This window comes from Macaca nemestrina, chromosome 7, assembly GCF_043159975.1.
Source record: "Macaca nemestrina isolate mMacNem1 chromosome 7, mMacNem.hap1, whole genome shotgun sequence".
NCBI lineage: Eukaryota > Metazoa > Chordata > Mammalia > Primates > Cercopithecidae > Macaca > Macaca nemestrina.
The window spans coordinates 152,539,685-152,554,043 of NC_092131.1; the positions used below are offsets into that span (position 1 = coordinate 152,539,685).

Consider the following 14,359-nt stretch of genomic DNA (forward strand, 5'->3'; position numbering starts at 1 on the left):
GGAACTATACACTGAAGTTTTAAAGGATGATGGGCTATCATATAAGCAAATTATTCTGAAATGATTCAGGAAAATAGTTTTAGTAAAGCACTTGTAACTTTTATGATGTTTGTGATTGTTTCAAATTTTTAAAAAGTAATTTAAAAACAATTCTGTGGAATAAAATCTCAATTATAGCTCATTGGTTTTGAACTCTATTATTTAAATTCATTAAAAATGACTTAAGCTGTATTCTCTCTTTCACATTTTTTGCAGGATTATTGGCCAAGGGAAATCCATTTTAGAGATGATGATGAATGGTCATGTACTCTGAAAAAAATAAAAGAAGATAGTTCATTTGTTTCAATTTATACACACCTATGGGAAAATGTTCCTCGAATATTTGAAGCACTTTTGATCATGGAATCAAAATTAAAGGAATATTCACTTATTTTGCAAAACCACACCTCTAAAATATTTAAGTGGAAAAGCATGATTTCTGAGACAAGTGAGCCTTATTTATTTTTATCTTTTATAGAAATGGAGTCTCACTATGTTTCCCAGGCTGATCTCCAAATCTTGGCCTCGAGTGATCCTCCTGAGTCACCCTCCAGAAGTGTTGGAATTACAAGCATAAGCCAGTGCACCTGGCCCGTCCTTATTTTTTGTATTAGTAAAGTAATGGTTGGTCAGTTGTCTGTGTGTGTGTGTGTTTGTGTGTAATCTCATAAATAATGAAATTCCAAGGTATAAAATAAATTTTAAAAATATCTTATTTTAAAACCTCTTCATTTCAAAATGGTTCAATACAGATCTTTTTAGTTGAACATAAATATGTGGTTTCAAAGGAAGCATTACTAAAACAAAGCCTTAAAACAGTTGTTAAACTGTTAAGCTTTTGTTAAAGTGGAGTGGAGGTACAGAGTATTACAAAAACAGGAGAGCAAGATTGCATCAATTAATATTCCTACTGGAAACAAACATATCAGCAAGGGTCAGGATAGAACAGAAATATCTAAAACTGAAAGTAAAAGGGGTGATAGTTAACCTATATGGGCTCGCAGGCTAGTTTGTAGGAGTCGCTGGTATTCACTATGGAATAACTGCATGAATGACAAAGCGTACAGCAAGTAATGATAATTTTTACTTTTCGATATTTGTATAACATTTTTCTTATCTAATTGTATGAGCATTTCCAGAATAGTTTTAAATACTTATTCTTGTCTTATTCTTGATTTAATGGGCAAATTTGCCATATAGATGTCTTGAAAATGATATTAATTGTACTTATAAAGTATTTTTAGATATCAAATTAGATTCATTATGTTATTTTTGTATTTAATATTCTTTTTTGGACTTAGATTTGTGTAATTCTGAAGATGTGTTTAAATACACTTCAAAATTAACTTTTTAAATTTTTGTATTTAAATTATACATTTTTAAAATTTTGTATTTTTAATGTATAAAAGTTATATATAGCTTCTGTGTATGTATATATAAATACACACACATATATATATCTTGTATACACACATACAGACATCCGTGTGTGCGTATAAATTCATCTCGTAATGAAATAAAATATCCACAAGCAAAGTGTGAACATATCCTTTTATATCTTCCTCCTGTTTTCTAGAAAAGGTAATGTTTTATATACGTATTGTCCTCAATATGTAGATATCAGAACTTGGATTCAAGTCTATCTAGGTTATCTGACTTCAGAGCCCCACCATATTGTCTCACTGGGCCATGCTCCACAGTACTGCACTTTATTGAAATTAAGGTGACCATGAAACAACCAAGTGTAAGTGGCTGAGCTATTTGAAAAATGTGGACTTTTTTAGGAGAGAGGGGTTGACGTAAAACTTTAGACATAGGAGTAAGTGCCACAGACATGTTAGTTGGAACATGGTATTTCAGAAAAATGAAACAAGATATACTTTATATAATAATTCCAATTATTAATTCAGCTAACAGTGTGTATTAACATATGCTTATCAAAATTGCTAATTGATTTCATTGAATAATTTTGTATATAATTTATTTAAAGTATTTAAAATTTTGTTTATTTTTAGAGGAGGTACATATATATAATATACTGTGAATTCTTGTTTTCTTAAAGGTTCTTATAGAAAATTGGAAAGATATGGGGAATTTCTAAAGAAGTACCATAAGAAAAAAAAGATAATGGTAATGTATCTATGTTTTTATCATCTTTGAAAATTGGATTTTCACAGAAAATATAAACACTACATTTCCACAGATGAACACTGATAACATTTTTCTAAATGTCCTTTTAGTCTACTGTTACCAATCTATCATCTATCTCTATGTTTTAAAGATAGCTGTGCTTACCTTCTTTTCATACTCAGTATTATTGAGTATTGGCATCTTCACATAACTACAAGTTATTTGAAGACTTATTTCAAGGTATACTATTCCATTTTTTGGTTATTTAATAATTTATATCATACTTAGTAGTGCAGGTCCCCTATCAGCCCCCTTCTTTTGAAAATTAATTCTTTTTGATGACCTTTAGATTACTTTGCCAATTTTAAAAATCTTTGAGATTTTGATAAAAATGGCAAGTCTTTTGAATTACTTTCAGATACTTAGTCTTTTTAAAAATATGTTCTAAAATTATATGATGTTAGAGCTAGAAAAACTGTGTGTCACCATTGGTCTAGCCATCTCATTTAATGCTTTATTTTTAAAAATTTAACTTTTATTTTCAGTTCAGGGGTACATGTGCAGGTTTGTTATATAAATAAAGTTGTGACATGTGGGTTTGTTGTACAGATTATTTTGTCACCCAGGTGTTAAACTTAGTGGCCATTAGTTATTTTTCCTGATTTTCTGCCTCCCCCTGCCATCCACCCTTCAATAGGCCCCAGTGTCTGTTGTTCCCCTCTATGAGTTCATGTGTTCTCATAATTTAGCTCCCACTTATAAGTGAGAGTATGCAGTATTTGTTTTTCTGTTCCTGCATTAGTTTGCTAAGGATAATGGCCTCCAGCTGGATCCATATACCTGCAAAGGACATGATCTTGTTGTTTCTTAGGGCTGCATAGTATTCCATGGTGTATATATACCACATTTTCTTTATGCCGTCAACCACTGATGGGCATTTGGGTTGATTCCATGCTTTTGCTATTTTGAATAGTGCTGCAGTGAACATATATTTACATGTGTCTTTATGGTAGAATGATATATATTCCTTTTGAGTTCTTTCAGAAATCATCAAACTGCTTCCCACGGTGGCTGAACTAATATATTCCCACGAGCTGTGTATTATAAGCATTCCCTTTTCTCTACAACCTCGTCAGCTTCTGTTATTTTTTGACTTTTTAATAATAGTTATTCTGATGGGTGCGAGATGGTATCTCATTGTGGTTTTGACTTGCACTTCTCTAATCAGTGATGTTGAGCTTTTTTCATGTTTGTTGGCTGCATATATGTTTTCTTTTGAAAGTTGTTAGTTCCTGCCTTTTGCCCACTTTTTAATGGGGTTATGTGCTTTTTTCTAGTTAAGTTCCATATGAGTTTTGGATATTAGACCTTTGTAAGATGCGTAGTTTGAAAATATTTTCTCCCATTCTGTAGGTTGGTTGTTTACTCTGTTGGTAATTTATTTTGCTATGCAGAAGCTCTTTAGTTCAATTGGATCCTATTTGTCAATTTTTGCTTTTGTTGCAATTGCATTTGGCATCTTTGTCATGAAATCTTTGCCCATACCTACGTCCAGAATGGTATGACCTAGGTTGTCTTCCAGGGTTTTCATAGTTTTGGGTTTTACATTTTGATCTTTAATCTATCTTGAGTTAACTTTTGTATAAGGTGCAAGGAAAGGGTTCAGTTTCAATCTTCTGCATATGGCTAGCCAGTTATCCCAGCACTATTTATTGAATAGAGAGTCCTTTTCCCATTGCTGGTTTTTGTTGGCTTTGTCAAAGATCAGATAGTTGTAGATATGTGGCCTTATTTATGGGTTCTTTATTCTGTTCCATTGGTCTATGTGTCTGTTTTTGTACCAGTTCCATGCTGTTTGGGTGGCTGTAGCCCTGTAGTTTATAATAGTTTGTAGTTAAGTAGCATGAACAGCTTTGTTGTTTTTGCTTAGGATTGTCTTGGGTATTTGAGCTCTTTTTTTGGTTCTATATGAATTTAAAAATAGCCTTTTCTAGTTCTGTGAAGAATGTGATTGGTAGTGTAGTAGGAATGGCATTGAATCTACAAATTGCTTTGGGCAGTGTGGTCATTTTAATGATACTGATTCTTCCTGTTCACGAGCATGGAATGTTTTTCCATTTGTTTGTGTCATCTCTGATTTCTTTGAGAAGTGTTTTGTAGTTCTTATAGAGATCTTTCACCTCCCTGGTAAGCAGTATTCCTAGATATTTTTGTGTGTCTGTGGCAATCGTGAATGAGATTATGTTTCTGATTTGGCTCTTGGCTTGACTGTTGTTGTTATATAGGAGTACTAGTGATTTTTATACATTAATTTTGTATCCTGAGACTTCGCTGAAGTTGTTTATCAGCTTAAGGAGCCTTTGAGACTACGGGGTTTTCTAGGTATAGGATCATGTTATCTGAAAACAGGGTGTTATGACTTCCTTTCTATTTCTATTTGGACTTCTAAAAGGAAGTCTATTGGACTTCCTTTCTTTATTTCTTTCTGTTGCCTGATAGCTTTGACTAGGGCTTCCAATACTATGTTCAATAGAAGTGGTGAGAGAGGGCATCCTTGTCTTGTGCCGGTTTTCAAGGGGAATGCTTCCAGCTTTTGCCCATTTATTATGACATTGGCTGTAAGTTTGTCATAGATGGCTATTATTATTTTGAGGTATATACCTTCAATATGTAGTTTAATGAGAGTTTTTCACATGAAAGGGTGTTGAATTTTATCGAAAGCCTTTTCTGCATCTATTGAGGTAATCATGTAGATTTTTATTTTAGTTTTATTTATGTGATGAATCACATTTATTGATTTGCATATGTTGATCCAACTTTGCATCCCAAGGATAAAGCCTACTTGATTGTGGTGGATAGGCTTTTTGATGTACTGCTGGATTCAATTTGCCAGTATTTTGTTGACGATTTTCGCATCAATGTTCATCAAGAATATTGGCCTGTAGTTCTCTTTTTTTGTTGTATCTCTGCCCGGTTTTAATAATAGGATGATGCTGGCCTCATAGAATGAGTTAGGGAGGAGTCCTTCCTTAATTTTTTGGAATAGTTTCAGCAGGTATGGTATCAGCTCTTCTTTGTATAGCTGGTAGAATTCAGTTGTGAATCTTTCTGGTCCTGGGCTTTAATAGGTTGATAGGCTATTTATTACTGATTCAATTTCAGACCTCATTATTGGTCTGTTCAGGGATTCAGTTTCTTTTTGGCTCAGTCTTGGGAGGGTTATCAGTTTCTTTCAGATTTTCTAGTTTATGTGCACGGAGGCATTTATAGTATTCTCTGATGGTTGTATTTCTGTGGGGTCAGTGGTGATATCCCCCTTATCATTTCTTTTTTATGTTTTTGCAAAATGAAAGCAAGTTTATTTAAAAAGTAAAGGGATGAAAAAATGGCTACTCCATAGACAGAGCAGCCCAAAGGACTGCTGGTTGCCCATTTTTATGGTTATTTTTGATTATATGCTAAACAAGGGGTAGATTATTCAAGCCTCCCCTTTTTAGACCAAAAAGGGTAACTTCTTGACATTGCCATGTCATTTGTAAACTGTCATGGCACTGGTGGGAGTGTAGCAGTGAGGATGACTTGAGGTTGGTCACTCTTGTCGCCATTTTGGTTTTGGTGGGTTTTGGCTGCCTCCTTTACTACAACCTGTTTTATCAGCAAGGTCTTTATGATCTGTAAACTTTTGTTCTAACCTCCTATTCCCTTATTATTTCTGATTGTGTTTATTTGATTCTTCTCTCTTTTCCTCTTTATTAGTCTAGCTAGCAGTCTATTTTGTTTATTAAAAAAAAAAACAAAAAACAGGAGTTGTCCTGGATTTGTTGATCTTTTTAATGTTTTTTTGTGCCTCAGTCTCCTTCAGTTCAGCTCTGATTTTGGTTATTTTTTGTCTTCTACTAGCTTTGGGGTTGGTTTTCTTTTGGTTCCCTCGTTCTTTTAGTTGTGATGTTAGGTTGTTAACTTCAGATCTTTTTTGACTTTTCGATGTCAGCATTTAGTGATATAAATTTCCCTCTTAACACTGCCTTAGCTGTGTCCCAGAGATTCTGGTATGTTATATCTTTGTTCTCATTAGTTTTGAAGGACTTCTTGATTTCTGCCTTAATTCCATTTTTTTTCCCTAAAAGTCATTCAGTAGCAGGTTATTCAATTTCCATGTAATTGTATGGTTTTGAGTGAATTTCTTAGTCTTGATTTCTAATTTGATTGCTGTGTAGTCCAAGAGACTATCATGAATTCAGTTCTTTTGCATTTGCTGAGGAGTGTTTTACTCCCAATTATGTGATCGATTTTAGAGTATTTCCCATGTGAGCAATGAGAATGTGTATTCTATTATTTTGGAGTGGTGAGTTCTATAGATGTCTACCAGGTCCATTTGACCCAGTGCTGGGTTTAGGTCCTGAATACCTTTGTTAATTTTCTGCCTCAGTGATCTGTCCTAATACTGTCAGTGGGCTGTTAAAAGTCTTCCAGTATTACTGTATGGGAGTCTAAGTTTCTTTGAAGGTCTCTAAGAGCTTACTTTATGAATCTGGTTGCTCCTGTTTTGGGTGCATACATATTTAGGATAGTTAGGTCTTCTTGTTGAATTGAGACTTTTACCGTTATGTAATTCCCTTGTCTGTTTTGATTTTTTGGTTTAAAGTCTGTTTTGTCTGAAATTAGGATTGCAACTCCTGCTTTTTTCTGTTTCTCAGTTTCTTGGTAAATTTTTCTCCATTTCTTTACTTTGAGCCTGTGTGTGTCATTGCATGCAAGATGGGTCTCTTGAAGATAGCATACTAATGCATCTTGGTTCTTTATCCAGCTTTCCACTCTGTGCCTTTTAATGGGGGCATTTAGCCCCCATTTACATTCAAGGTTAATATTGATATGTGTTGATTTGATCCTGTCATCATGATGTTAGCTGGTTATTATGCAGATTTGTTTGTTTGCTTTATAGTGTCACTGGTGTATGTACTGCAAGCAGGTGCAGCCAGGCTGGGGCCCTGGGAGAGGCCAGTAGACCATGGGGTGCCCAAGATGGACTGGCCCCATCTTTTGGGCAAGGTGACCTTGTATAGCTCAGGTCTGACAGTTCCTCTAGGGCTGTCGTCTTGTTGTTAGTTGGTTATTATGCAGACTTGATTGTGTGGGTGCTTTTTAGTGTCATTGGTGTATGTACTTAAATAATGTTTTTCTGGTGGCTAGTAACAGTCTTTGGTTTCCGTATTTAGCACTCCCTGAAGGACCTCTTGCAAAGCAGGTATGTTGGTAACTAATTCCTTTAACATTTGCTTATCTGAAAAAGATCTTATTTCTCCTTCACTTATGAAGCTTAGTTTGGCTAGATAGGAAATTCTTAGTTGGAATTTCTTTTCTTTAAGAATACTGAATACAGCTGGGTACAGTGGCTCAGCCTGTAATCCAGCACTTTGGGAGGCCAAGGCAGGTGGATCACGTGAGGTCAAGAATTTGAGACCATCCTGACCAACATGGTGAAACCCCATCTCTACTAAAAATACAAAATTAGCTAGGTGCGGTGGTGCATAATCCCAGCTACTTGGGAGGCTGAGGTAGGAGAATCACTTGAACCCAAGAGGGGGAGGTTACAGTGAGCCAAGATTGTGCCACTGCACTCCAGCCTGGGCAACAAGAGCAAAACTCTGTCTCAAAAAAAAAAAAAAGAGTTCTGAATATAGGCCCCCAATCTCTTCTGGCTTGTAGGATTTTTGCTGAAAAGTCTGCTGTTAGCCTGGTGAGGTTCCCTTTGTAGGTTTACCTGCCCTTCTCTCTAGCTGCATTTAATATTTTTTCTTTCGTGTCAGCCTTGGAGAATCTGATAACTATGTGTCTTGTGGATAGTCATCTTGTATAGTATCTCACAAGGGTTCTGTCTATGTTTCCTGAATTTAAATGTTGGCCTCTCTGACGAGGTTTGGGAAATTATCATGGATGATGTCCTGAAATATGTTTTACAAGTTCCTTTTCTCTCCCTCTTTTTCAGGAACACTAGTGAGTATAGATTTGATCTCTTCACATAATCTCATATTTCTCAGAGGTTTTGTTCATTATTTTTAATTTATTTTTGTGTGACTGAGTTATTTCTGAGAAGCAATCTTTGAGGTCTGAGATTCATTCCTCAGCTTGGTCTATTCTGCTGTTAATACTTGTGATTGTATTATTAAATACTTGTAGTGTGTTTTTCAGCTCTGTCAGTTCAGTTTGGTTCTTTCTTAAAATTATCATTTCAACCTTCAGCTCCTGTATTGTTTTATTGTAATTCTTAGATTCTTTGGAGTCGGTTTCAGTTTCTCCTGAATTTTCATGATCTTTATTTCTAGCCGTGTTCTGAATTCTTTGCCTGTTATTTCAGTCATTTCAACCTGGTTAAGCACCATTAGTGGAACTAGTGCAGTCATTTGGAGGAAAAAGACACTTTGGCTTTTTGAATTGCCAGAGTTCTTGTGCTGATTCTTTCTCATCTGTGTGGGCTGATGTTCCTTTAACTGTGGTGTAGTTTGAGCGTAGTCAGTTGACTTTGTTTCTGGATATTTTCAGAGGGCTGAGACTTTGTCTTGGGTGTTTTTTTGTAGCTGAATTATTGTCGTTAGTGTTATTGGGAAATGTATTTGCACAATATTTTTAGTATTGAAGTTTGGGATGTGATTCAGTAGATGGTGCTTAAACATACTGGTTAGTAGCTAGGCACTTGCTCAGCCAAAAGGTTCTTCTGTATTTCCTCACATTTACAAGGCATGCTCCTTTCAAAGAAGTTTTAAAATTCTGACTACTTAATTTTATCAAATGACTTTTCAAAATCTATTGAAATGGCCTTTAGGTAAATTATACTAACAAAAGTTTTAATAGTTATTCTTTTTGTTAATATAAAAGTTTTATTGGATTTATCAATCAGAATTTTAACATGTATTTATATTTTTGTGGTCTCATTTTTCAGGTTATATGACCAAAAACTATGGTTTTTGTTACTGCAACTCTGCTGCTTGAAAACTTCCACTGTTTCTTTTCCTCCTGCAGAATAAACCTTGGAGATTAACCTTAACATTTAATTAAATCTGACTTCATTTTTTTTATTGATACATAATCATTTTACCCATTTATAGGGTACATGTGATATTTTGATGCATGCATGCAATGTGTAATGATTAAATCAGGTTATTTAGAATAGCTATCATTTTTGTGTCAGGAATATTTCAAATCTTCTTTTATAGATATTTTGAAATATATAAGACATCGTTGCTAACTATAGTTGCCCTACTATGCTATCAAACAGTAGAACTTAACCATTCTAAATAACTATATGTTTTTACACATTAACCAACCTCTCTTAATCCCCTCCACTCCCCCAACACCCTTCTCACAACCTCTGGTAACCACCATTCTACTCTATACCTCCACAAGATAAACTTTTTAAGTGCCCACATATGAGTAAGAACACATAATACTTGTCTTTCTGTGCCTGTCTTATTTCACTTAACAGACAACCTCCAGTTTTATCCATAATGCTGCAAATGACAGGATTTCATTCATTTAATGGCTACATAATATTCCATTGTGTATATATACCACATTTTATCTATTTATCCTTTGATGGAAACTTAGGTTGGTTCTATACCTTAGCTGTAGTGAATAGTGTTCCAGTAAACCTGAGAGTGCAGGTATATCTTTGATTTCCTCTCTTTTGGAGAGACAATGAGTAGCGGGATTGCTGGACTAATTGTATGATAGTTCTATTTTTAGTTTTTTGAGAAACCTCTGTGCTGTTTTCCATGATAGCTGTACTAATTTACATTCCCACCAATAGTATTATAAGAATTCTCTTTTCTCTTCATCCTTACTAGCATTTGTTGTTTTTTGGTAATAGCCATTCCAACTTGGATAAGATGATATTTCATTGTGGGTTTGACTTGCATTTCTCTGATGATTTGTGATGTTGAACATTTTTCATAGGCCATTTGTATGTCTTCTTTTGAGAAATGTATATTCAGATCCTTTACCCACTTCTTGATGGTATTATTTGTTGTTTATTTTTGCTGTTGAGTTGTTCTAGTTCCTTGAATACTAATATATTCTGGATATTAGTTTCTTATTAAATAAATGGTTTGCAAATATTTTCTCCCATTACACAGGTTGTCTCATCACTCTGTTAATTGTTTCCTTTGTTGTACAGAAGACTCCTATTTTAATATAGTCCCATTTCTGACCCCATCTTTATTGATCTATAACTTTCAAGCACATAGCCTTCTTTTCAATCATATTTGATCTCATTTTTCCTAAAAAGTCTCTCTCTCTTATTCCTGTGTACACTTTAAAAAATGAGAATAATACGATCCTCTTTCTGGAAGCAATACATCATTCTTTCCAATTTGTTTTATATGTCATATGTCATCTCCTTTCTAAAATATGTGTATGTGTAATATGTGTATATGTGTGGTATTGTGTGTGTAAAACTTACCTGTAAGCTTAGTTATTATTGGAGTAAGTAAGAATGTGGAAATTAACCTGCTATCTATGTCTGTCTATAGTATATGTATATTATATATGTTTTATATATATATAAACATGACTAGATGATGAAAAACTAATCTATGTGTATAAAGCAGTGTAGTAGACATTAAAATTTGCCACCCGGATTCCCTTTCAAAGAAGGATCTGTGCTCTAGAGGCTAAGAGTGCTGTTAAGGGACACCCTTCAACTGTCAGTCCCTTCATTGGTTTCCTGACCTCCAGAGAACTTCCTTTTCTGAGGAAGCTTCTTTCCAGGAACCATCCAGTGACTGCTCAAGTTGGAGCAGAAAGGCTTGGCTATTTCAGTCCAGGGACAACTATGATCGGTACTTTCAGCTGTAGAACTCTTCTTCGAGTCAGTTGTGGCTATTAGGCCTCCATCATAGCTAATTTCTCCATCTGCCCAATCCTGCCTCTTCCCTTGACTGCCAAAGGCATTGATTCCAAAGGCATTCGCAATAAACATTCTGAACACTAAACTTCCCCGGAGAGTCTATTTCCCAGGAACCTAACTGTAATAAGTAGTTTGTTTATTACAGCCCTTATCTCTATTTGTTTTGTTTGTGTATGTATCTGATTCCGTTTTTGAACCATAACTAGTTTGAGGGCAAGGGTCATCTTTGAATTTCTGGTATTAAACACAGCAATAGTATTTTAGGCCTCTGTAGAAAAAAAAAAAAAAAAAATATATATATATATATATATATATACACACACACACACACACACACACGTATCTATATTTATCTATGCATACTAATTAACTGAACAAATTTACTAAATGTAAAATTTCTTTAATTTAGAGTTTTAAAGATTTTATTTAAAATGTTTTCCAGCTTTCAGATGAAATGGAGACAGAGAAGAATATAGAGGTACTTAAAATTTCTGTTCTGCCAGATTGTATATCAAGTGTATTATGTAGGACTAAAATAACGTTTACAACAATATAAATATAGCTCTAAATATAGAGAGAGGTACCAGAGGAGAGGGTTGGAAACAGGTATAGAAGCTTTCTCTTTCTGCCTAGTCTTTATTTATTTATGTGTAGTCTAGCTAAAAGTCTTGATCATTTGAGTTTATGTCAAAATTAGTTCGGAAATACAATTTTGTTTTTATTTTAGGTATGGCATATGAATGTACCAGGGTTTTTAATTTCAGAGAAGCAGAACATATGAAGGTTTTTCTTTATTTTTTGCAGGGGGTGTGGGGAATGGAGCCTCACTCTGTGGTCCAGGCTGGAGTGCAGTGGTGCAACGCTGGCTCACTGCAACTTCTGCCTTCCAGGTTCAAGTGATTCTCCTGCCTCAGCCTCCCAAGTAGCTATGATTACAGGTGCATGCCACCATGCACAGCTAATTTTTGTATTTTTAATAGAGATGGAGTTTCACCATGTTGTCCAGGCTGGTCCCGAACTCCTGACCTCAAGTGATCCACCCACTTCAGCCTCCCAGTGTGCTGGGATTACAGGCGTGAGCCACCATACCCGGCCGAAGGTGTTTCTTTGATGGGATATATAATTTTTAGTTAATTTAGTAAAAAGAAGTAAAATAATTATGTTAATGAGTGATAGTTAAATGTTGGTCTTCTGTAGTTATACAAGTCTACTATATTGAGAAGAGTGAAATATTTACTCTCCTGTTATATTTTCCTCTTTCTAGGGTTGCAGCTTCACAGGATTCAAAGCAAATGAACTTACTAAGCTACCCAGACATTTGGATGCTGAACGAATTTATCTTTTTATTTTAAAAGCCCATAATTTTGATGTATGTAAATATTTCATTTTATTGTAGGATAAATTTTGACAGTATGATTTAATGAATCAGACCTATATTTAAAGCTATGAGAAATTAAGTGTTTAGCAAGATTTGATCCTTTGGGCATTAAATTTGGCAGGAAAGACAAGTGATGTGTCTAACCCACTGATTACCAGAAAAGAATGTTTTAAACTCTGTGTTACTGCTTTGGGACCCTGAGGTTGCTAGTGTACACTGGCTTGGCATGTAACCGTAACAGGTGTGTTTTCCTTCTTGTCTGTTCCTGCTCTGTCAGCTCAGGATGTTTTAGCCTGATCATTTTTGATCCTGAAATAAGTTGTAAGTGCCCTTCTTCACAACCCTTCTGGGTGTTTCTTTTGAGTCTCCAAGTGTCTGTGGGAATTTTTGGGTAGTATCCCTATAGGGTAACCAAACGATGGGAAACTGCAGGTGTTGGGAGGTCATTAGATCAATAACCAGTGAATACCAGGGCTAAAATGAGGATAAGATGGTTACCTGGTAAAACTGGTCATTTTGCCCTCCATGATTAAATTATCCATGATTAAATGGATACATTGCCATTTAATCCAATTTTGATTAATTATTTGCTTAGAAAGAACACTAGACAGGCTCAGGATAGGGGCTTATTGGAATAGAAGTCCATGATTGTTTATATTTGTCCTCAGTGGAAAAGGTGGAAATAATGGCATGAATCTTACATGTTTGCTGTTCTTGGTTTTCCTTTCAATATCTACTAGCCAAATATGGTTATTGAGCATATGAAATGTGGCTAGTATGAGGAGCTGAATTTTTTATTGTATTTCTTTTAACTACTTTATATATAAATCTAAAAACTAAATTTCATTTAGTTATTAAAATGCTTTTAATTATGCTTGGAACAAAATTACAAACATGTATTCTATGAAGTCTAAATATTAATCTAGTACTTCTGATGAAAATGTACTGTTCAAGTTGAGATATGCTATCAAAAATATATACCATATTTCAAATGCCTAGTACCAAAAATGGAATGCAAAATATTTTAATAATTTTTATAAAAATTATGTGTTGAAATATTTTAAATATATTTGATTAAATAAAATGTCACTAAAATTAATTTCACTCTTTACTTTTTTAATGTGACTACAAGAAAATTTAACATGTATGTGGCTCATGTTAAATTTCTGTTGGACAGTGCTGATCTGTAAGCATTGAAAGCATACTCTTTATAAAGCCTATTTACATTAACATGTTTTGTAATATATTTTAATCTCCATGCATCTCTCTTTTGTTTTTTTCCATAGGAAAGAGTTTTTAAAATCTGGAAGACTCATTTTCTCTCAGAAGCCTCCATTGCTCTTTTGCATGACTCCTTTTGGTGGTGGTTTCTCCATAAGTTCAGGGTATAGTGATTTTTAAAAATTTCTTTTTAAGTTGATTTTTGGCTTAATTAATTTTTCAGTAGAGATAAGTCTAGTACAAAAATGCTTTTCTGGATGCAATTACAGAGATGAGTTTTTGAGCATTCCACACATTAGAAATCCTATTTGAAGTCTAGAGTTCTTTCAGAGGAGTTAAAACTTTAATATAGATTTCAAAAGATTCTGGATCTTTGAAATTAGACTTCATATATTACATATATCATAATATATATCACATATTATATAATTAGAGTCTAAGTCAGATTTTTAATCAGAAGATCCAGAATTAGAAGGGTGAGAATTCTGATTAGGATTGAACAGATAAAGAAGGTGTATTAGTCTGTTTTCACACTCTTATAAAGAACCACCTAAGACTGGGCAATTTATGAAGGAAAGAGATTTAATTGACTCACATTTCCACATGGCTGTGGAGGCCTCACGAAACTTACAATCATGGTGGAATGCAAAAGGGAAGCAGGCACCTTCTTCACAGGGAGGCAGGAAAGA

The 14,359-nt window shown here is 34.4% G+C and overlaps 1 protein-coding gene across 10 annotated transcripts in view; it reads left to right on the forward strand.

Annotated features, from left to right (window-relative positions):
* Positions 1-14,359, forward strand: part of LOC105490614 (family with sequence similarity 227 member B) — a 283,260-nt gene that overhangs the window by 18,993 nt on the left and 249,908 nt on the right. For all 10 annotated transcript variants that reach the window (XR_011625306.1, XR_011625305.1, XM_024795556.2 and 7 more), the window contains 5 exons: positions 256-487; positions 2,102-2,169; positions 11,514-11,549; positions 12,336-12,440; positions 13,736-13,834. Coding sequence is in view for 8 of the 10 variants with exons in the window: in XM_024795556.2 (XP_024651324.2) it covers positions 256-487; positions 2,102-2,169; positions 11,514-11,549; positions 12,336-12,440; positions 13,736-13,834 (540 nt within the window). In the remaining 2 variants the exon portion in view is untranslated. The remainder of the gene's footprint in view (positions 1-255; positions 488-2,101; positions 2,170-11,513; positions 11,550-12,335; positions 12,441-13,735; positions 13,835-14,359) is intronic.